The sequence below is a fragment of the Hippichthys cyanospilos genome, chromosome 2, assembly GCF_059441005.1.
Source record: "Hippichthys cyanospilos isolate Australia breed blue-spotted pipefish chromosome 2, RoL_Hcya_1.0, whole genome shotgun sequence".
In the NCBI taxonomy this organism is placed as follows: domain Eukaryota; kingdom Metazoa; phylum Chordata; class Actinopteri; order Syngnathiformes; family Syngnathidae; genus Hippichthys; species Hippichthys cyanospilos.
In genome coordinates, this window is record NC_142370.1 from 24,105,908 (window position 1) to 24,130,445 (window position 24,538).

At 41.2% G+C, this 24,538-nt stretch overlaps 3 protein-coding genes and 1 long non-coding RNA gene across 5 annotated transcripts in view; 1 reads left to right on the forward strand and 3 right to left on the reverse strand.

Annotated features, from left to right (window-relative positions):
- The first annotated feature begins 2,879 nt into the window (after nucleotides 1-2,879).
- Nucleotides 2,880-24,418, forward strand: LOC148427926 (uncharacterized). The gene is made up of 4 exons (XR_015864820.1): nucleotides 2,880-3,125; nucleotides 5,265-5,327; nucleotides 5,412-5,529; nucleotides 24,161-24,418. It is a non-coding gene; the product is annotated as an uncharacterized LOC148427926 (long non-coding RNA).
- Nucleotides 9,078-11,241, reverse strand: LOC148427927 (thymosin beta-12). The gene is made up of 3 exons (XM_088408195.1): nucleotides 11,074-11,241; nucleotides 10,071-10,180; nucleotides 9,078-9,869 (listed from the first exon to the last, which is right to left on the reverse strand). The coding sequence occupies exons 2-3, from the start codon at nucleotides 10,168-10,170 to the stop codon at nucleotides 9,835-9,837; spliced, it is 135 nt and encodes a 44-aa protein (XP_088264321.1). The 5' UTR covers nucleotides 10,171-10,180; nucleotides 11,074-11,241; the 3' UTR covers nucleotides 9,078-9,834.
- On the reverse strand, nucleotides 13,000-20,602 carry LOC148427928 (ribose-phosphate pyrophosphokinase 2). The gene is made up of 7 exons (XM_088408194.1): nucleotides 20,242-20,602; nucleotides 16,620-16,803; nucleotides 16,151-16,249; nucleotides 15,288-15,412; nucleotides 13,903-14,076; nucleotides 13,668-13,827; nucleotides 13,000-13,529 (listed from the first exon to the last, which is right to left on the reverse strand). The coding sequence occupies exons 1-7, from the start codon at nucleotides 20,361-20,363 to the stop codon at nucleotides 13,437-13,439; spliced, it is 957 nt and encodes a 318-aa protein (XP_088264320.1). The 5' UTR covers nucleotides 20,364-20,602; the 3' UTR covers nucleotides 13,000-13,436.
- Nucleotides 21,580-24,538, reverse strand: part of LOC148427929 (histone deacetylase 4-like) — a 51,936-nt gene continuing 48,977 nt past the window's right edge. For both annotated transcript variants that reach the window (XM_088408193.1, XM_088408192.1), the window contains one exon: nucleotides 21,580-24,382. In XM_088408193.1, the coding sequence (XP_088264319.1) occupies nucleotides 24,346-24,382 (37 nt within the window). In that variant the 3' untranslated portion in view covers nucleotides 21,580-24,345. The remainder of the gene's footprint in view (nucleotides 24,383-24,538) is intronic.

Consider the following 24,538-nt stretch of genomic DNA (forward strand, 5'->3'; position numbering starts at 1 on the left):
ACCTTAATTTTCCCCCTTACCAAAGTCAACGTTCTCGCTAACGCTTGTATTACAATTAGCTTCCTTTCAGTCGGTAAAACAAATGCTATGACTTGCCGTGGGGCAAGTCATAGCTTTTGATTGACCTTCAGATAAACAATGTCTTGCCAAAAAGTTGTATTTTCTTTTTAGTTTGTAAGCGAAAGGTTGAAATACATTTTAAATTTTGCTAAAAATAAAATATGCAAGGAACTATTTCTAACAAATTTCATTGCAAGTAAATCTGGTGACCAGTAGTTACAGTGGTATAAAAAGGTTTGGGCACCCCTGATCATTTTCAAGACTTTCCGTTATAAAACATCGGTGGTTCGGATCATCAATTTCAGTCAAATACGTCATATAGCAGATAAATACAGGGACATTTGAGAAGTGAAATGAAGTACATAGAATTTACAGAAAGTGTGCAATAATTAAACAAAAATATATTTATCAAGCTCAGTGACCCATGGTTTACATCAGTGCTTCTCAAATAGTGGTGTCCAGAGGGGGCGCGGATGACCGCGGAGAAAAGACTTTGTTTTTGTCATGTGAAGTATAATATAATAAAAATAGGGGAGAGGATGGGAGGGGAGTGCGGCGGGCTTGCTGTGCACTTTACGGTAGATCCGGAAATAAGAGCATTGCTGAAAACTTTTACTTTTCTGGGATGCGACAGAGCCAATATTTTCACCGACGGCACCTTTGTTCTTTGCGGCAATACTCGCCTGCCAAAAAATAAAAGTTTCAATGTCGCAATCGAGTGGCCGAGACCGTGCTAAATATTGTGCTGACAATGCTGCGCTATCGTTAGCTTAGCACATTAACTACCGTTCAACAGCTGTTAAGTGAAGCAAACGTGCTGAAAGGTGCTGAAAATGAGGTTATTTTTGCAGACAGTAACAAGGGGCTGCGTGCATGGCAGAAAAAGAAGACAGCATTATTTGGTGATGGTTCCATCGGGCGATGGGGCTGTGTGGCCAGTGCAGGTACTGGCAATCTTGTTCAAGTTGAAGGTCGCATGGATTTAGTATCAGCAGATTCTTGAAAAACAATGTTCAAGAATCAGTGACAAAGTTGAAGTTGCGCCAGGGCCGGATACTTCAAATTCTACTAAGGCATTCATGCAGAGGAACAAATCCCACGTTCAGTACCCAGACCTGAATATGACTGAAAATCTGCGGCGCGATTTAAAGCAGGCAGTCCATGCTCGGAAACCATCAAACCTGACTGAACTGGAGATGTTCGTAAAGAAGAAAATACCTTCAGCCGGAATCCAGAGTCCAGACCCTCATCAGAAGCAATAGGAAGCATTTAGAGGCTGTTATTGCTGCAAAATGAGGCTCCCTCTAAATATTGATCCTTCTTTTGTTGAGTCTTTATCCTTCTTTTGTTCAAATATTTACTGCATCCTTTCTGTAAATCTGATGCACTTCATTTCACTTCTCAAATATCACTGTTTATCTGCTATATGATATATTTTACCGAAATTGCTGATGCGAACCACCAATGATTTATGAAGGAAAATTTTTAAAATGATCAGGGGTGTCCAAACTTTTTCATACCACTGAAAAAGAATGAAAAAGTCAATAACATACTAAAGTATGTTATGACTTTAGTTGGTAGTTCTGTTTTTGTGGCGAAGAGATGCATTATTCCATGTTTTTAGTCAAATGACGCATAAATGTCTTTCATTTTATACTGGCTCTTATATCTGCCGGGGGTCTGAAGATAACTCTTGAATTAGCTTAAATAGGCTAGCTCGGGCACATTTACAATGAATAATGTTGATTAATGTGAATTGTCCCTTTTCAAATTAATACATGAGGAAAAAAAATTGGATAATACATCAACAAGCGCTAAACAGTGCTGGTTGCAGTCTTCTACCAAGGTCGTAAAGTTTGTATTTCTACTTCTATGCCACCGTTCTAATTTTAAATTGGTCAAATAAATGAAAAAAGAAAAAAAAATCACTGCACCCCCTGCAATGTGCTCAAAGAGTCGTCATTGCTTTTTGGTGCATTGGATGAGTATTTCTATTGATGTGTGTGATGTCCTACTTTATGAGTGGTCATTGAACACACCTCCTGTCTACTGTGCAAGTGAAGTGGGTACAGTACTCGTTTTTTAATTTGCTTCTCCGCGCAGCGCGCTGAATATAGGTTAAAGAAAAGAAAATACATTATCACATGAACACCATTAATAAAGTACTTTTATTACCTCATTACTACCCACCACTGCATTAGTCGGTCTGAATGTGTGTCTTCAGTTTTTATTACTTTTTGTATTGTTCTGGTCCAATGAGGTTTTACTGTCAAATGAAGATGTGAGATGTCAGGCAACATTACTCTTAATTTCTCCACACTGTGATGGTAATACAATGCCCGAGCGCGTCCCGCCATGAGACAGCCACTGCACACGCGTGACATCCACTCTTGTCACAGTGCCCGTCTTGGCGCCATGCCTGCGATGGGGAACAAAATGGCGCAGGGGAACAATTGCAGCGTGGGGGAGTCCTTTGCCAGGCTTCCAGACAAAGATGCTGTGTTGATGGCCAACCGCTAGTTCAGTTCAGCTTGAATTGTGATGCTGCAGATGGAGGGGCGGCGAGGGAATGTCGGCACACGTCAGCCTGAAGCCTTTACATGAGGCAGTGGGGGGGGGGGGGGGGGGGGGGGGGCACAGAAAAACGTCTGTCCTCAGTTGCAAAGACAGTGGGGCGTTCAGGCATGTGGGACTCTATTCACCAGTAATAGTTGAAATCTATTCAGTCTTTGGGACAACTTGTGGCTAGTTGGGAATTTATTATAAACACAAAGAAGCAAGCATGCTTCGTGATGCCACATCATTGAGGAACTTTTTCTTCACGTTTTGGCTCTTTTCCATTAGCCGCTGCCTCAGAAGCTCCATGTTTCATCATTCCAAACTTCGGCACACGTCAGCAACATCGAGCTTTGATACTCCCATAAAGGAAATTCGGACAGTAGGAGGCACAAATTTAAACCCCGAAACAGGAAGCTTATTTCCTTGTACAGAAACAGAAATAGGCTGGCAGGTTTTGTTACTATGGTAGGAGGCAACAAAGCTCAAAATACTGCTGCTTCTCTTCGGTAGGTATTCGGCTATCAGCATCTACTTCTATAATGATTAGGATTTTTTTTTTCTTTTGTACGTTTTTATCCCTTGCTAGGTTAAAACATCTCTCCATCCATCCGTACTGTATATTGAATGCTGTGTGCATCATTTTAGTCAGGTAACCATTTTGCGCTGCTCCATTTGTTTCTATGGAGACAGCATACGACTAGATGCGGACAGCAACAGTAGCTGACCTTTCTAATACAGTTTAGTTCAGAGGTATTTCAACAATGCCTTTTCATGAATTTACCAAAATAATCTAAAATGAAACAGTGCCGATTTTGAGCTTTAACAAAAGGCAAATACACTACCTTCTTTTCCTTCTTCTTGTTTTCATTTTTAATAATTTTCTGAATCAGAGATGACTACCTAAGTCTCTGACATTGTGAATAGATATTGATGGAATCATTTAGTAAAACAAACAAAATATTGTTTATCCTGCTGAAATCAGGCAAACGCTACAGGACCGAGGGTCAGGACTGCGAGGCCGGCTAACAGCTTCTACCCACAGCCTAAAAAGATTCTGAACGAATCCCTCAAGCACTAATTTGCCTCATCACCGGTCACGTTACCGCATGCACACATGCGCCTTACAAATCCACTCCATCTACTTCATAATATATTCGAAATGTGTGTCTATTCCTTCTGTTAGGTTTTGTTGTTGTTGCCTACTTTATTACTTGCTCTATTGTTTGGAATGTAAGTCTGCCCAGGGAAGTGAACCGAATAATAATTAATAATAATTCATTGTGTTGTGTTACTATGCATAAGTCAATGAAACTCTTGAATCTCTTGAATCTCTTGAAAATATGAAGGTGACATTTAATTGCGTACAAGTCATTCTGAAACTTGTTACCAAAGTGCAGTCCTGATACGGCATGAGAGGAAGTCGAGCCAGACTTCCACTTTTGAACAGAAAACATACACAAAAATGCTGGCAATCGTGTAAAAATGTTCCTGGTGAAAATTTGGTGGAGGGCCCTGCAACTGCTACCTGAGCCTCCCATCTTCTCTGAGTTTGCCTGCCTTCCTGTTAGACCTTCACTGGAAACTTCCATCACGAAGCTGCTCACTGTCAAAAATGATCTTACGTAGCAAAAAGTAGTTTCTTCAAGTATATGATGGGTATACCTTTTTTAATACTAAAAGTACAGTATTCATTGCTTACCTTATAAATACTCTATTTTAGAAACTTCAACAAGTACATTGAAGTATACTTGACTTATAGTATACGGAAAAGTCAAAGATGAATTACATTTATACTAAGATGTAAACCTCAATGAAAGCTTAAAAAGTATACAGTACTTGTGACTGGTTTAAATGATACAAAATGATCAAAGACCAATACTAAGACATGAAACTATAAATTACACTTCCTATTCCTGGGCTAATACTTAGCCTAGTTCATCTTCCAAAAATAGAAAGAAGCACAATTAAAAACAACCTCAAAGGGCTGACAAAAGTCCTGCACGGTTACTAAAATACATCAAATTATAAAGCAGAAATATAATATTGACACCGTAATAAAGTCAAAAAAGAGGCGGTAAAACAAACAGAGTATCGCGTGTCGAGCCAGGGGTATCGGGCCAGGAGCAACTGGTTGGAGGACCTAAGTGCCCTGGTAGACGCGCCAGGGAAACAAGGTCCCACAGGCATTATGGTGCCAAACCATTTATGCAGTTAAAAACGATTTAAACTGTATCCTGAAACAAATGGGCAGCCGGTGCATGGATGCAAGGACAGGACTAACATGATCACGCTTTATCCTGGTCAGCAAACGGGCAGCTGCTTTTTGGACAATTTGTTAATGGTGGAGTGCTGACTGGTTGAGACCAACAAACAAATACTTACAACAGTCCAGGCCCGCTGTAAGAAAGGTATAGATACGGTTTTCAATACTCTTTGTGGGGAGATATGCCCTTATTTTTGATAAGTGTCTCAACTGAAAAAAAAACTTGTTTTGACTACTGTATTGAGCGTATTTGCTTGTCAAATTTAAAATCACTGTGTAAAATAAGACCAAGGTCCCTTGCAAAAGGATGACTGTGAGACTTAAGAGTCTCAATGGCAATTGTTGGCCCAATAAAATCATCGCAGTTTTGCTTTTGTTTAAGGAAAGAACGTCTCCTTCCACCCACCGGATGCCATTGAGGCAGTCTAATCAAACCCGAACAGAGGTTGGTCATTTATTTTTAACGGCAGATAGATTTGAACATCATCTGCAAAACAATGTAATGAGACATTGTGTTTTCGAAAAACAGATCCCATATTGAAAAAAGGAGAGGGGCCAAAATGGAACCCTGAGGCACCCCATAGCTCAAAGTGGAAGTGTCCGAGGAATATTGCCCCAGCTGGACAATAAAAACTTCTGTCTGGGAGGTAGGATTGAAACCTTTTTAGTACCACTAATGCCCACACAAGTAAAGTCCAACAACAGGAGACTATTGAGATAAATTGTATCACAAGCAGCTGTCGGATCCAAAAGGACCACGACAGCAGAATTACCAGAATCAACTGTTAAAAAGAGATGATTTAAAAACATTTAAAAGCACTGTTTCTGTATTCTAGCATAGCTTACAACCAGACTGGAACTTCTCAGAAATTCCATTTAGTTCGATTAAAGGCTGTAGCCGTTCATAAACCACCTTCTCCGGGACTTTAGAAACAAACGGAAGCTTGGAGAAAATTAGATAAGACTGTAGGGTCACATTTGTGTTTTTTGATGAGGGATTGGACCACAGCATGTTTAAATGCAGCTGGAACACAGCCACAAATCGAAGGTTCATGCTTCCGTTTATAGGTCAACTACAAACGAGTGTCCTTGTAGTACCTTTGAAGTGTAAACCTGTCGGTGGTGGAATATATTCTCATAGTTGTATCCTATTTTGTTTTGACAAAACGGGAAAGGAGAAGGTTGTCAACAGGACGACTGAGTTCCTTCAGACAAAACAGCATGCGGTTCAGGATTCAGTCTGTTGTGATGTCCTTGACTATCAAGCCATACACAGGCCACCAAAAGAAGAAGAAAAAAAAAAAATCTTATGCTGGGAGTGTAACGGACCAACGCATGACTCGATTCAGTTGACTCTTTTCAGTGTGTGCATTTTACATCCCAGCATTGCGCGATGATGCCTTTGAGCAAGTCTCATGACATAAACTTCAGATACAGAGATAATCTGCGCAAGGGACGGTGTGGGCGGGGCTATGGCAGAGTAGAGGAGATGAAGTCAAGACATTCCCCTGACCTCCAGGCCTGATACATGAAGCTGGGGGGGGGGGGCTTCCTGCAAGCCATGAAAAAAGGGAAATTATTCCGGTATTTCTCCCACTCAAATATTCTCCCGAGAGTACGAGAATGTTAGTCACAGCGCAGGTACGGGTTTCCACACTTCTACTCTAGTACAAACTGGGTACACTTTGGATTATTTTGTTAATTGATGGATCGGATTTTTAAAAAACATGTTTTAGTTTCAATCCCTTTGAGAAAATTCTGTGTTTTTCCAAAATGATCGTGAAGAAAACCGTGTGTGCCGGACAAAAGAAATCTGAGAATATTTCCGGCCTGAGCATTTGGACAATTTTAGGTTCCTAAACAATGAATCAAAAATAATCAGAGCGTTATTTGGATATGGATTCATGGTTTCTCCTCTAGTTATGTCACACGATCGCTTCCGTTCATTGACAAGAAAGCACGTGGATCTCCCACACTACTTTCACACTCCCCATTCATTTTGAATGGGCTTCAGCTTAATGTTACTCGTGTGCACTTACACAAGGGAAGGGGTACGTTTTACAAGTGGGCAGCACACCTGAAGAATCAGTACGATTCTGCAATTACTGGTCTCTTTAACAAGCTTTTGCCTGTCTGAAACATAAAACGTAATTATCAATCATAATGAAACGAAGCAGCAGAGGCACATTTACGCACACCTCTCTAGGAAGAGGCTATGAAATTGGACATTAGCTCAGCAGCTTTGGTTTATTGTTCACACCTGAGGGCTTCGGTAGCTGTTTAATACTCTGTGATGGCTCCTTTGACAGCGCGTGTGCTCACTGGTGTATATTTTTAATTCGTCATTTTATCCGTGCGAGCCAGCAGGAAAGCTCATTTGGGCAGGAAACTTGCCTCGCGACACAAACATGATGATTTGGGCAGCTGTATGTTTCGCTACGTTGTTTGGTGTGGTCGCAGGCGCATGCTGATTCACTGGCAGTGCCAAATGCTGCTACTGGGAGGTTGGTTGCCATGGAGAAGCGCAGCAGAATCAGGGTGTCTCCCCCCGCGAGAGACACGGTCCGCGGAGGAAAAAATACAAATAAGAACACTACAACGTTTAGTCTCTGACTGGTTGACAAGAGGCGTTTGTTGTGATGCTTGGATCGCCATTAGCCATCTCATTATATGTTACAATTGCCCGTTGGATTATAATCTTTCATCGTTACAGAGGAAGCACCTACACGCAGACAAGTGAGCTGCATGTGGCATGTTGGTAATCTCCCGCGTATTTGAACCACGTAGGCAGCAACTGGACCTTCTTTCCAGGGAGACAAAGAAGTGACTCAGCAACAGCTGTTGCCATGGGTTACCAGGCGGAGCAAACTCCAATAGGCATAATGTTAACATGACTTGTGCTGCTATAGCAGGCATCCTCAAATTTTGCGGCTTAAGGGACCTTGTACAATAGACACTTGTAAAATAGACAGATATTTGGCTGCCACATGCGCTTTTTTACAAATGATACAACATGAATAATTGCAAATGATGTCATGGCACTCCAGGCAGCACGTTGTGGAACCCTACTTTAAGAACGGCTGAGCTAAGTGACCTTGGGGGCTCTGCGGAGCCATACGAGTGAGATGGAAGGCGTTAATCTGGACAAGCCTTTGCCTGGCAGCCCACTTATCTCACCCCCTTGCCTCCCCCTCCCCTGAATGCAGATTAATACCTTATTAAGAGAAACTGACTTAACACCAATCCACTTACACCAGCATGGAGGACAACATCAGACGAGGGAAACGGCGGAGGCGCAACAGTGCTTGCGGCCACCAAACCGAAGCGTCGCTTTTACCGCGTTTTTCATCCCAAAGGGCGGGCGCGGTGGGAAGCAACCTGGGCTTACATGCACCATCGGCTGCCAACTCCATGCTAATGACATTAAGGCTTTGTCGGCGGCTGCTAATTTAGGACGAAGGCAGTTTAGGAGGCGGAGCAAATCTCCCACTGAGGCTACACCTTGTACTCTGGGTCACACCGGCCCATAAGCCCCTGCAACAACTCCACTGAGCATTGTTTTGGAATGTGGGTGGTTGCGGGAGTTCCAAGCAAACGGCCAACCCCGCACGGGGACGTCGGACATCATAATGTGCGCGTTCACACAAAAACCTCACTGGTTTTGAAAAACGCAGTCAATTGGAGCCCGCAGACGGGATTCGGCGCAACATCGCAGTGCACGCTAGTTTTGCTGGAAATCAAATATGCAATAAAATATCGTAAAATTGGAAATGCGCCGCCAGAAACGCTCAACTCGCAATCGGCCTGACCGAAGCAATAGTGGCACTACAATTCCCATGGTTCTAACTCGTAATGAAGTACTGTAGTTCTAGTTCCGGTATAACACAAACATGAAATGGGAAGAAATTTAATTCTGTTTTAATCGGTTCATTGTATAATTCGCTATGACAACTGTGTGATTGAAATTCAAACACAAATAAAGCTGCATGCTCATATGTTTGAAGGTTATTTGTCATCTTGATAAAATATTGATAGATTAGCCGGATCAGTGATTTTGGTGAATACATAATGAATTTTTGGTGAAAACATAACGATATGAGGAAATTTGACAGTCATCATGGCACTCCTGAGGAAAACCATAAATACAAGTGACCAAAGATGAAAATGTTGTTGCAAGCACATCACAGTAGACATCTTAGTAACAAATCTTTATTACAACATTTTATGTTTTTTTTCCCATTACTTGCAATGGACAGTGGAGAAAGAACGTGAATGTTGGGACTTTACAAAAAAAAAAAAAAAATCAATGGTTGATCATAAAGCACATTGACTTTTGACCACAAACAAGGTCCATTTGTTTCCAGAACTAGTTGAAATCCGTTTTTTCATCTCATGTGCATACAAAAGAAATGGAAACATACATACAACAGTATTTTTCTTGCAGGGTGACCATTAATGGCATACAAACAGTTGTGCACTTCAATTGCAATTAGAAAGACGACATAACAAGAGTGGAAAAGCTTGACGCCTTAGCTTTGGCGCAAAAGCAGCAATGCTAGAAGTCGAGTGGTGACAAGGTAGTGGGGGGGGGGGGGGGGGGGGGCGCACCTCCTGGGATGCAGGCCCATTCAACCTGTTGGCTGCACAGCCACGTTGGCTGCTCAAACATCTCCAGGATCCTGCACCCATCACCACCTCCTCCTCCACTGCCCCCCCCTTCTCAATCCCCCTCAACAAAACAACCCTCGAGATGGCAGCCCATTGCGACAACCCCGAAGGAGCCTGCCTGCTAGCTCGGTTATTGTTGTGGCTTTGTCGTTTTCGGTTACAAAATCATACAGCTAGAAGAGGTGACTGATGAAAACAAGGCAATGTGGAAGGAGAGGAGGAAGAAGGGAAGGAGAAGGTGTGTCAGGGCATGGGGAGGGGGGCACAGGGCATGGCGAGGGGCTTCACGACGTCGTTGCTGCCTTCTCCTGTTCGATGGCTGCAGGAGGAACGAGAAAACGCATGTTCAGAACAGATAGATAGATAGATAGATAGATAGATAGATAGATAGATAGATAGATAGATAGATAGATAGATAGATAGATAGATAGATAGATAGATAGATAGATAGATAGATAGATAGATAGATAGATAGATAGATAGATAGATAGATAGATAGATAGATAGATAGATTCCTTACTTTCTTTCGTAGGCAGGCTGTTCTTCTCCTTTGTCTCAGTCTTCTTCAGCTTATTCTTATCAAAGCTGGTCACCTCTGAGATATCGGGTTTGTCACTCATTTTTACAGGTCTACAAGATGATAAAACAAGACCTTACTCAACAAACAAAAACAAAAAAAGAGAAAACTATGCGCCTGAAGTAATTTGAGAAACGCAGCCAATCATTCCTGGGTGTCTAGATGGGGGGAAAAAAAGCACCTGAATATGTGGATACCCCCCACCCCGGATGACTAAAATCTGGGCGTTGGCCAAATACCACGCAGATTGCTTTTCTGTCTTGCGGCCACGTACGCCCTCCTTTTGTTCGCCCTGCTGCTGTGTCCGTCGAGATTTGACTGGCATGCCCTCAGTCATGCCACCCTGGCGATATTACAATGAAGTCTGCGTATTTACATCACAATAGCAATCCGCCGTGCAGACTCGGGTTAGGAAAACAAAGGAGGAGATGACAAAGTGAAAACGCAAAGCATTTGCTCATCAATAATCGGCCATTCTAAATAATGTACAGCATGTTTTTTTTTTTCTTCGTCGTGGCCAAATCCACGTCGGAACTCGAACCCACCCACCACCTCCGCCTCCCATGCGGCTCAACGTGATGGAACCACCGCCCAGGTCCACACGGTCATTCCAAACATACAGCTCAAATCTATAGTCATGCGCATCCAATTTGAGGAGGGTCAATGACCTCAGCGGACGCCCCTTGGTAGTAAAAGTGGTCAAATGTGGGTGGCAGGGAAAAACACACTTAAGCGTGCGAATGGGTGCGCCGATCGGACAAAGAGCGTGAGCACGCTTGGATCAAATCATGAGCTTGCACCTCCTCGAGCAAGGCCATTGTGTGGTCCATTATGTTTTCATTTGCATAATCCTATCTTCAATGCAACAACAAAACTGAGGTGGAGCTGTAAATAAGAATGGGAACGGAGGGAGAGAAAGGCAAGTGATGATTGGGATGGAGCTTACCGATGAGTCGTCCGGAGAGGACAGTTGCGTGGAGATAGTGGTCAAGAGCGTTGCGGCAGTAAAAGGCGAGACACGGCCAGACGCAAGCTTAGATATAGTCACAAATATGCTAATGACGTCTGACATCACTACGATCGCGTCCAGCGTGGCGTCCCCTGTTGGCGAAACCTTTAAACGGCACGTTTGAATTCGGGGTCGGAATGGTTTAAAATTGGAAACAAGAGGATCCGAGGCCAAAAATGCTGTTTGTTTTGTTTGCCAGGCTTTCGTTAACAAATCTACTTCCTATTACTACTGTCCTGCGTTAGCACTCGATAGCACTTGAGTGGCCGAGGGTCATTAATGTGTGCGAGGCGCTCCCTAGTGGTGAGATCCATGGAACTCTTTTTTTTTTTTGCCATCCGTGTACAGTTTTATACGGAGCCAATAGTTTTACAAAACCTCACGAAGTCACAAAACTTCTTTAATGGTGAAACCTTCATATGAAATGAAAATACACGTGTACCATATTTTTACAAGTGAACTTGCGACGTGCTTTAACTTTAAGGACCTAGACTGATATTTTTTTCCAAGTATACGCATATAAATGGCATATTCAGTATATTGTATATTCTAACACACACTTTATACATATATATATATATATATATATATATATATATATATATATATATATATATATATATATATATATATATATATATACATACATACATACATACATATATACAAGAAAGTTAATGAAAGTTTCATTATCATGTATAAAATTATATAAATCCCTTATATATATATATATATATATATATATATATATATATATATATATATATATATATATATATATATATATATATACATACATATATACATATATATATATATATATATATATATATATATATACATACATATATACATATATATATATATATATATATATATATATATATATATACATACATACATACATACATACATACATACATACATATATATATACATACATACATATACATACATATATATATATATATATATATATATATATATATATATATATAGAGAGAGAGAGAGAGAGAGAGAGAGAGAGAGAGAGAGAGAGAGAGAGAGAGACAGAGAGAGAGAGACAGAGAGAGTGTATGTGTGTACTTGATTGGAAAAAAATGCCAGTCTAGGTCCTTAAGTTAAAGCACGTTGCAAGTTCACTTGTAAAAATATGGTGCACGTGTATTTTCATTTCATGTGAAAGTTTTGTGACTTCGTGAGGTTATAGGTTATATATATATATATATATATATATATATATATATATATATATATATATATATATATATATATATATATACATACACATACATGTATGTATACATATATACATATGTATAAATATGTACAAGTATTATACCTACATACAAATGTATACACAGACACACACGTTTCCACGGTTATACTTGTGAGGAGATACTTTGACATAATGCATTTCCTAGCCCCTAACCTTAACCTTTGCGCTAACCTCAACCCTATCCCAATTCATACTTATACTCTAAAAGCAAGTCTTGACCCTCAAAAAGAGGTCCGAACAAGTGAGGACCGACATACAGTAGATGTCCTCACTACTCTTTTTTTACGTCTTTTTTTTTTTGGCACTACATGATATTCTGTACTACATAATTAGCACCATTGTCTCTATTTGTAGTTAAATGCTCAATTATTGAATGTAGTCTGCTGCTCGGGGAAGTGAACAGAATAAGAATTTCATTCTATGGTACAACTATACATATGATAATAAATCCCTTGAAACGATGTCGGTAAAAAGCCAAAGCGTTTCAGGAGCGCACACACACAGGTATGCGCGCGCGCGCGCTCACGACTATGATAACAAAACCAATCTAAGCACACTCAATAAAAAGGTGGGCAAGAACATCATTGGAATGCTATTGTCAAAGTTTTATTGTCAAAGAATGCTTAAGTGTAATGGTACCAAAAAGAGGTATATCTCCAAATAACAAGCAAACAAACAAAATTTAAAAAAAAGACTCAGAGCAGGTACTTGTGTAAATTTCTGCGACATGCTTGAATCTCTGGAGTCAGACTGTAACATGATTTTAAGCAAAAGCTGATGACAATACTTAATTTTGTTCAATTTTTTTTTTGAAGTAGTTGGAAGGGGAATGCTTTATTCAAATTTAAGAACATGATCGTTACATAAATCCGAGCAAGGGTTGGGGGCTTTTCCATTTCCTGGATGGAAACATTCAAAGGTGATCTGCGGACGATAACAGCCCCCCCCCCTCCCAACGCTAAAATCCCCTTACATTCAGCAGCCTTTTAGTAAGGGTGCATTGGCAGGCAAAGGGACCCAATTACAACGGAACATGGCTGAAGAGGTAGGACACGGATTCACCGTTGTGGGTTCTCCTGATTGCTTCCGCCAAGATCATGGAAATGTCGATGACCTGCAACCACAGAAAAGTGTCGTCAGTACATGACATCATTAAAAAGAAGAATTTGGATTTTAGTAACGAGACTACACCATGGAACAAACACAAAACTGTAAACTCAGATGATGTCGCTGTACGCATGTGGATAGGCACCTGTATTTTCGGGCACGCCTTCATCTTCTCTTCCTGCGGGATGGTGTTGGTCACCACCACCGCCTCGAACGGCGCGCTGTTGATGCGTGAGATTGCGGGGCCAGAGAAAATGCCGTGTGTGAGGATGGCATAGACTTTTACAGCGCCGGCATCAATCAACCTGAAGCAAGAGAAGAAACAAGGTGAAAGAGCCAGAAAGGAAAGCGGCGCTCCAGCGCACAGCCGAGATGCCCACTTGTCAGCAGCGTGGCAGATGGTGCCGCAGGTGTCGGCCATGTCGTCCACCAGGATGGCCACGCGGTCTTTGACGTCCCCTACCAGAACCATGCGGTCCACCTCGTTGGCCTTCTTCCTCTCTTTGTGGATGAGGGCGAAGTCGACGTTGAGCCGGTCGGCGATGGAGGTCACGCTGCACGGACAACGCAAGGGTCGTGTCTCACGGCCAGTAGGCAAACAGCCTGGGAGACCAGGCACCAAAAGTGCAATTTTCTCTCTTATAATTTGTTTGACATAGCAGTGTAGCGCATTACTATGACCTAAAACACAAAGTAACCACAGACGATACACAACCGAAAGGATACAGTGATGCCTCGTTTATCGCGGGGGGTCGCGTTCCAAAAATAACACACGCAAAGCGAAATCCGTGAAGTCGTCGGCTTTATTTTTTTTATTATTTTACAAAGCAATACTGAACTATTTCTTCTGAAGGCGCAGTAGTCTTTCTCCAAGAGAACAACATTGTTATGGGTAGCTGTTGGCGCACTTTCTTCTTCTGAGCAAGATTTTTATCAACGGATTGAATTAAAGTGAAGCCTCTGATATCATAACAAAGACTTGAAATTTCAATTTATTACAAAAGAAATCAAGGTAAAAGTCAGATTTCCAAAGCTGCGCATTTCTCCAATGCTGTCTGTTTGCCTACATGGTGTGTGCCTTTGCTCTCGGCACGCCTACGGGTCACGTGATCGGCTCCCAGCGACCAAGCTGTCAATACTAGCACGTTCGTCACATGTGCGTGTGTGCTGAGCTGAGCGCACGCGGGCGATTACAGAAGAGACACAGGAGAGACGAAAGCAAGCTTTTGGATCCTCTTGCCTTTTGTAATTAATTGACAAGTGAAAAACCAATACAGTACAGCGTCAATATTTTATTTCGAGACAAGAGCAAAGCCCCTGAGCCAATCAGGATTCAGAGCACAATGCACTGTAAAAAATATCCACACTGTAAAAAAAATCCGCAAAGCCGTGAAAGATGAACCGCGACAGAGCGAGGGATCACTGTATTTGTCTTCGCAACAACCCAATGAATAAAGATAAGATAAAGATATGAATCATACTTGGCGGTGGAAAACAAATTTGATTTCTGTGTATTCGGCATTTAGGAGAGGTTGGACTTATATAGCAGATTTGCGTTCAACAAAATTGGCCCGCGTTTCGCACCGAGTAAGCATATCGATCACGAAATCACGATCAAATGATTATTTGAGTACATTTCATGGCGGTGATGAGATGGTATGCGATGAGATCCCTCTTAAGCAAAATGTAGGCCCTGGCTGAATAAAAGCTGGGGATTAGGAATCACCGCTAGGTGTTTGGGCCTCACAATCTTTTCGCATCTTACCGCTTTGCACCGCCAGCATCAGGAGACACAATAATGCAGTTTTTCCACTCTAGAATATTTTCCCGTATCCACTGCAGGACTGCTGGCTCTGCATATAGATTGTCCACAGCGATGTCGAAAAAGCCCTTCAGGGACAAAGACATTGTTGATGCCACTTGAGAGCTGATGTTTTCTACTCTCAAAATCATCTTGACTTCAAGCACATTTACCCAACTAGACTTTAAATCTGGAAGACAATTAAAATGACTTAAATGATTTTTGTCACACTTGGATGAATTGAAACGTGTTCCACATTGGCCACCTGACAGACAGGCGCAGTTAGTTTCAGCTCATCGACGCGACACTAATATCGGGTCATCGTTGCAGATTTCAGTACTGTAAAATTATCCGGCTATATGTGTAACTACACGGTTAATGTTTCAAAGCGTGGTTTAAAGGAGTATAGCATTCCAATATCCATGCATCTAATATCAGCAATTAGCTAGCAAGCTGAAAAGCTGAGGTATGTGCTTGTTTCATTTAGGGTTGGTAATTATTTTTTGTTTGTTCAGTTTGATAATAGACTACTTCAACTGTGAACAAAAAGAGAGAATTGTTCTCCATTTGCCAAACTGCACTACGGTAAAGCCTTTCTTTGTTTTACTCATTTAGGAAAAGGCTCAAATGACAAAACGGCATGATAGAAGAATACACAAGACTGTTAAAATGCATACTACTTTTCCCCCTTTTTTTATAACGCTAAAACAAAGGTCATAAAAGTCACGGGATAGAGGACAACTTAGTTAATGACCACAAAACCGCACATTAACACCCTGACTGCCCGAAACAACATACGCGAGTATGTTGTGCGAGAGTGCACTTACCTGGATTTGTGAGGCGTGGAGATCCATGGTGATGATGTGGTCGGCGCCGGCCACAGACAACATGTTTGCCACCAACTTGGCTGATATGGGCGCTCGACTCTGAGATAAGCATGCGTCGGGGTCACAACGCGGGTCAGTGAGTGAGGAGGAAGCCCACATTTCAAAAACAACAATCGTAGGAAGTTTTTCCTGCATAGCGCAGCCAATTACACAGCTCTTCCTAATTAGCACACACATACAGTACGCCGCACATTTCATTTGTATCTCTCTCTAAAATGGAACCGTGGGGTTTGCTGTCAAAACATTGAAGTAGCCCGCGATGCTGAGCTGGCAGTTGAGAAAGGCTTACACTGAAGCATAAAACCGAATGTTTAGACTGCATTTGATCGAAGTGTAAAGATTTTGCATTTAGGGAGAAAAATTCAAATTACAAAGTTGACAAACAGAGCTAAAGAAATCCACGGCATACCTTGTCCTTCTTGTCCTGCCGGGCGTAAGGGAAGCAGGGGATGACGGCGGTGACGCGGGACGACGAGGCAATTTTACAAGCGTTGATCATGATGAGCAGCTCCATGAGGTTGTCGTTAATCTCGCCACACCCGCTCTGTACAATGTACACGTCCTCGCCGCGCACACTCTCCCCGATCTCCACGCTGTTGGTTCAGGAAAATATAAAAATGGCGGAAAATCAAATACAGTTTAACTTTTGGGATGAATGATTACGAATTTGATGCGAGAAATATGCTTTTGGAACCAGCTTTGAGCGACTATCTTGGATGACCTCTGACAAATATCCTTCCATGGATTCACAACATCAACAGACTACACAATTAAGCGGGTATTCTTTTTGAGCACTTGGAGTTGTCACCCTGAAGTTCTAGGCAAAGATGAACTTCCAAATGTATTAATTTTTTCCGCCAAACAAATGTTTCAAAACGGGTCTCAATTGACAGTTAGCACTGTATATATTAGGAATCAGGTGAGAAACTCAATGCCATTTCACACCGCTAAACAATATATTAAAAGTTGTTGTCATGCAAACATGTAGGAAACATTGCCGCCCTGGTGATAGGATGACAAAGTGCTTGATTTGACATGTAGTCTCATGTTTAGAAACGTTAATATCGTTGAGGATCACCTGAATTAACCCCTCCCAACACCATTCGATTCCACTTGAGGATTGACAGGTCACCGTAATGGGACGAGCTAGAGGTCGATCATCAGCAGCTAACAGCAGCTCATGTTAGCTGAGGTTGTTACGGTATTATTTTCAAAAAAAGAAGCGGGCAGACTGAACCAAAGTCTGAGTTTATCCTTGTTCACACACAGGAATATTACTAAAACAGAGAGGAAAAAGTTATGATGTTTTCAGCAGATTCAATTAAGAGTGCACCAGTTAGAGAACACGAAAAGGTATTCCATTTGATTAGTTTATTAACTGTGGCCTTTTGGCATATACACACACACACACACACACACACACACAATCGTAAACTTTGTAAAACATGGATCGTGCAAAACTTTGGGTATTAATGGCAAAAAACTCAAGCCGCGTCACAAGGGAAAGGAAAAACAATGGTTCCGAGCGCATTTCAAATATAAACCGGGAAGGTGTTCATTGACCGCGCACAGTGGGAAATCTGAAACACATGTAACATAACGCACAACAAATAGTGTATATAACTTACAATTATGAACAGAATATGAAGAATTTACAAAAGATGAGATATATTCTCTTTTATTACACTTTTTACACATATCCAAACTGTTGGCGCATCCTGTACACGGAAACAAAGAAAATAGCAGAATTTTAAGCTAAAATTAAGGGTGCCTCCTGTACACAAGTGCGTTCTATAATTGGAGAATTACTCTACACAATCTCACTTAGTACAAAAATAAGGAAGATTTTTGTTGTTGTTTAAAATGTGTTTTTATCATTGCTTTTGTTCTTCAGAAGATATTTATTCACAAGGTTACTGATGTAATACAATTGTTGCTTCCGTGACTCATTGAGTTTTTGTTAGAAATTGATATATATGAAGTTATAGTTACAGATGCCCTTAACACCATTAAAATTCCTTAAAAATACTTCCTGTGCATTTAGTATTTGACAATCTTGACAGTATGAGCCTGAAATGGATTACTTCAATTCCGATTGGGAGGGGATTGTATTTGTCCTTTTTACTGGTATGTTTTTACTAAATTAAAAGTGCACAATTAATCATTGTTCGCATTATGTCCAGTGACACTTGCCCGCTCTGCATCAAGAGACAAAACCCGCACAGTCATGTCATGTCAAACGAGTCTTGGTGGAGTCCTTTTGCAGCGCACACCGGTGCAGTACAGTGAAGGAGAAATAACAGCAAGTATGAGTGTGAAAACATTCCTGTTTGGGACACAGCACTCTGGACTGGAGCCAAGTTGGCCTCGTTCATGTGATCACTGACCCTGGATGACTTTCACACTCGTGTATTGAAATTTGACAGTTTCCAAAGAGCGTAACCTCAAATGATTTGCTTCACCCTAGTGAAAGCTCTCCATTTCAATTTGGTGCGGGGGTTAAACATGCTCCAAATGAATGTCTCCAGTGCAGCTTTGACCAGTAAAGTTGAGCAAACGTCCCAGGACCCACAACCCATGTACTTCCCAGAAAAATACGTTTTTCCAACGCATATCACCCAAGCACTTGAGTTCTCAAAGTAAAAACCACGGAAAATGCAAGATAATAACCAGTTCTAGTTCCTGTTGGACACCAGGATAACCAAATCGGTAGTTCAAATACATGACCCCTTTGCATCTGAATTCCTTCGATGCAAAATGCAAATACTTTTCAACCTCTTTTGATTTTTTTTTCTCCAGTGTCAGTAATACAACCACATGTTATTATTGATGCAATTAATTCATAATATTTTTAGCATTTTTCAGAACATATTGAATATCAATTTTAATTCATAATTAATAATACATTCTGAAAAAAAAAACAAATCATACGAGACATCCAAGTGCCGCATTTTATGTATTCAACACCGTACTAGAATCAAACATGTCCTACAAGAATGTTAACGTTGTTTTGTTGAGGAGCTAATGGCGGACACTAAGTCACGTTATTATCCACAGCGTGTCATAAAGCCTTGTGTGTTCAATATTATGGAATGAAATAACCTCTGGCCAGTCAAAAAGGCCTCCTGTTTACCCTATTTTAAATTGCTTCTTAAAACGTAATTTCTCTTTGGTCTATGACACAGATGTCGATTGTGTGAGCATAATTTATTGTTATCATTTTTATTACTTTTACTCCTACTGATATTATTGCTGATTTTGGGCAAAAAAATATGGCTTTAAACAACTTTATGCTCACATTTCTGCAGCATTCTCGCTTCTTTAAGAAATAGCATCTTTGGTGCCTGTTTATCAAACGTTAATGAAAACAAAGTTGGATATTTGAGATTGGAACTCATCTAACATTTTCACACGCTTTTGTTTATTAAACCGATGTAGAAATCATTCTGACAAAAGTGAGTGCATTAAGTCAGCGCTTTTTTAAAGTCTATTGTAAAGATAAAAGTAGCGCGCGGAGCAAATATTTTTCATCCTAAATGCTCATGATTTCAGTACCTCCGTTGGAAAACTTGTTCTCGTAAGATCAATATATCTCTCTATATATATATTACAAAGTTATAACAACAATCTATTCGGACTAAAGGTTGTTACTCAACGTTTTGTCGGCGGTCGCTTTAATTTGGCGAACATTTTGGCCCAACATTTGCGCCACCATGTTGGGAAGAGAAACCGATAGCTAGCATAACTAGCGGTACACATGTGCGTACGTGTTGATATTTCACGAGCAATTGAGTTTATTCAACGAGTACGTTTCATAATGGCGGTGCTGGAGTATTTCATATCAGCGGGCGTAGAGGGGAAAGCCATGTCCGATAACGGATGCACAAATATGAGCTTTCAAAGCTGGGGTGTTTACGTGAGGCTAGCTGGTCACGTGTCAACACTGTAGTAAACTATTGTTAGCTTCGAGCTAACGAGGCCGTACATCCATTACACTTAAGAGTCAACAAAGATCGCGTGAAAATACTTGCCATGTCTCCTGGTTGCTGAATTTCTTGGTTATGACTTTTCCCAGATCGAGTCCCAGCCGATCCGCCACTTTCTGGGACAGGTCGTGGTGAGAACTCCCGCTGAAGAGAACGATGTTAGGCATGTTGCAAAAAAAAAAAAAAGTGGTGCGGGAAAGAAGGACAAAGTTACAGCAGGTCTCCCCGCCGAAATAGTCGCAATCGGGTGAGTTTCTACTGATGATGCATTACAGAGTTACGATGCTGCAGCCTCGAGGGTCGACGGCAGAGAGAGGGGGGGACCTCGAATGGATGAATGCATAGTGGAAGCGAAGAAAGTTGCCTCCCCCAATTGGTCGCCAAATCGTCTGCTACAGGGCGTTAAGGCACCAAGCACAGCGAACGCCTGATAATAAAAATACTCCCTCCAATATGTGCAATTCACGCAGGTGGCAAAAGTGCTCACAAACTCCGCAGTCTGCGCCTGAGCAAAAATAAAAATACTTGTGAAAAAAAATAAAGGGCTGGTAAAAAGTAACTATTTACCAACACAATAGTAAAGTTTAGCCTCAGAGCGACTCTCGGATCTGTTTTCCTCTTTAGACTTATGGGGGCTTTACAGATGTCAGGCTATCAAATAAAACGCGTGGCTTTACTCCTCTCAGGCCCAGCGCAGCACCTTTCCTAAACCTTTTTTTTTTTTTAAATGTATTTATGTGTCCCGATTTGAGAGTCGTTTTTGTACTTGGGAAGACAATTCGCGCCTGCTCATAAAATCAATGAGCATCTCACAATTCCTAATTGTCGGGATCATCATCACGCTAGAGCAATATACCCACTTACCGGTGTGACTCTTCTTTTCCCCCTTTTACCTAGCTCGAGGTCTTATCAGAACACGTTTTGGAAGATTTGGATGAAATCGAGATGGCTCTGATGACGGAGATGTGTCATTTGACTGGTTTTAAGTGTGTTTGATAATTTACATTTCAAAAAACTTGTGAAGGGCCCTTTTTTTTTTCCTACATGTGCAGTTGTCAGAGTGTTTTTTTGTGACCGGGTCTTGTAATTAGATTTTCCAATCAGTGGTCATCTGAGCTTTTATTGCCCCTCGTGTGTCACATCATCTCAGTCATGTGCGAGTCAGCAAATCAGCTGTTAGTCCTATCCGGATTAAAGTTGAGGAAAGGAATCCTTCAAATGTTGGGAGGAGGGAAGACATTTAAATAAGGGTCAGTCACACAACATATTCTATTGATCAAAAGTTGCATTGAGCAAATGTGGACTTTGCAAGCCTTTCCAAACTGCTAATGACTGAAGAAATTTCATTCCCAGCACTTGCAAATAAAAACAAGAAGTACGCTCTTTTATGTCACTGCTGTCAACTTCCACATTGTCTGATTTATTCTTAAACAAACAAAAAAACGCTGAGATTTTTCAGAAATATATTTTATAGATGTCAGAGATGAAACGTTCAAAGCGTAGGTCCCCAAGAAATAACAATTTTTCATCGTTAGAGACATAGACAGCCAACAAAAAATAACTTCTTTCCCATTTACATGTAAACCAAGAATTGCTCTTGAGCCACAGTGGTTATTTGCAGGACTGGCCGAGGTTGATGTGACAATCAAGTGTCCTCCTCCAAACCTTTCCCCAATTAAAAGCGCAGCATTATTCCAGCGTCATCAGTGCCTGTTTAAAACATCTTTGAAAGAGAAACATTCTTTGGGAGAGTTTTTCATGAACGTAGCAAATGTTTTGCAGAGCAAACCTCAGTCCATCTATATCCAACATAAGTGCTGAAATTGCTCATCAGAAACAAGAATAACCGTAGCGGGGTCATCGGGACAAAGTCTGCTCAAATGTTTGCATGCCGGACAAGAAAACTGTCCCGGCCCATTGAACCCCACCAGAGGTTTTTGTTTTCTTCTTCCTCTATTGTGCAAATACATTTTTTGTTACATAGACAAGCAGGCATGCTGACTCACAAACCATGCAAAGAGTTAAAGTTGGCGCGAGCTGGGGACAAAAAAAAAAAAAAGACAAAGCATTTTGTGTCTACAAAAACAACAAAACCTGTGATTCATATTAATAAAAAAAATCAAATATATATGATCAAATAATGAATCAAATGGAATGTTTTTGTTAGACCATAAAGTAAAAATTCACATTGTACAAGTTGGATAAATGACAACTTTAAGTCAGCGTGACAATGGTTTTCATCAAACATTATTACTTTTGACAAACGAAGATGGTGGGTGGGGCAAAATACAATAATAGACTGATGACTTACTGGCATCAGATATACACATCTAAACTACTCACGGTGTATTGTACGTTGCACCGCTGCCAAAATCAAAACAGAGGCTTTCCTCTTGGGACACAGGTAGTGACGAATATTGTCTTGCAATATATTGATTATCGTACTTTGATGCCAACCCGAAAAGACAAACACAAACCACGGGAAGGTCGGATCATTTCAACATCCGAGTGCCTGCCTTTGCAAAAAAAAAAAAAGAAGAAAAAAAAAACCACAAAAACTGCTCGCTACATAAAATGGCCTCTGGACCTGCTCGCAGCGAGATCACAGGCATGTCACCAAGGTAAGTGCATGTCATATACGTGCACGCGAAAAAGATCATCACTTAGGCAACAAAGTGATTGACTGTGAAGGAAAGTCCAAAGCAGTGCCGTGTAATGACCAACATCGAAACAGTGCAGTCGATGAGTAGTTAAATACGCTGCGTCTCCTTTTCCGCTTTTTTTTTTCCTCTACGTCCATGGAGTAACATCGCGCCGCGTTGCGTTCACAATATCATAGCTGTCATTAGAGTACATTTAGAAATTTTCCATATACAAATCTTCTATAAACATTACGTTATAAATACACAATCGATGAAAAACGCAGTGGCCTGAAGAGCCGTACAAAGAAAGAAAGTTGCTCATTAATTTTGATAAGTACAAAAGAACAAATTTGTGAGTCTATTTTTTGTGAATGACAGCCCTATACCTATCCGGAAAATGGATAAAACAAATCTGTGTGTGAAAACTGTTAGAAATGAAATATGACAAACTTTGACTGGAAATTGATGGTGTGGAAAAATCTAATGTGTCAAGACGAAGAGGCCGCAGCGCCCCCAAAAATATACTCAATTTTATATACAGGACTGGAGTTTCACGAGTAAGTAGATAGTTGCCAGCAGCTCACAGCATCTCTCAAGATTGATCTCAAGCATCAAATTCGTAATCCAGGGAAGCCTTTTCCAGGCGGTGTACCATGTCATGCTTTGGCTTTCTTTGCTTAACAATCCAAATGGGGCGAAAATGTCAGGTCTTTCCTCTAAAAAGTCTTTTTTTTTTTCTTTTTTAAAGGGAAGCTACATACTGTAAGCGTAAAAGCAGTTCAGCTCAAGACGCGAGTCTCTGCTGAAGCTGGCAACTACCTTTACAGAGCACGTCGTTTTTCCACACAAAAATAGATCCATCGGAAATGTTAAATAACGCTTTTCGAGGTGCGTGGCCACCTTCCAAAGTAAACATGCTGAACGATTGTTTGCTTTATAGTCCCAATTCTTGTCCCTCCCTGACGCTGATCTCCAAGAAGGAAGAAATCTTAAGGCAAACTTTTCCTGAACAATCGTGAAATCCAGCGGACCCTCACCAAGGCACTCCTCTTAGAACCTTTGATGAAAACAAGTGTTTGTAAGACCCAAAATCCACAGTGAATGCAAGTGTAAATGGTTTTCCCGTTGCAGAGCAAGTCGAGAAAAGAGACTGGCCAACGTCTTCTGTTTCTGGTGTTCATACAGTGTCGGCGTCAGGCGGGAGCCGTTTGGTTTCCAAAAATGATCTTGCCACGGAATCCATCTTGGGGGTGCAAAGACTGACAGAAAAAGATGTCCAAACTTGCACCGTGAAGTTTGTTTTTAATTTTTTTCCGTTACAGTCCTCTGTCTCCCGATTGGCTCCCTACTCTGAGGAGGCTGAGCCCACCCCCTGTCCCTCCCCCAATCAAGGTGGTGCTTGGTGTCGAGGGGGACGAAATGAAGGGATCAGTCGAGACTCCTTGCTGCTCAAAGAGGTGTCCCTCTGGCGAGGTCAATGCTAACAGCGTCACACAGTCGCAAATCGTTACAGTGGTTCTTCTTCCATTGGTTCCTCCTCTGATCTGATGGTAAAAGATAATAAAGCAACAAAAATAAGGGCCTGTCTGCAAATTTGCCTGTGTCCCTGCGTCCTAGGCCCATATTTTGACAGGAACGTATACTTTCAAAACAACGTGCATCTACCGGAAGAAAACATTTGTGAATATATTGGAAAAGAC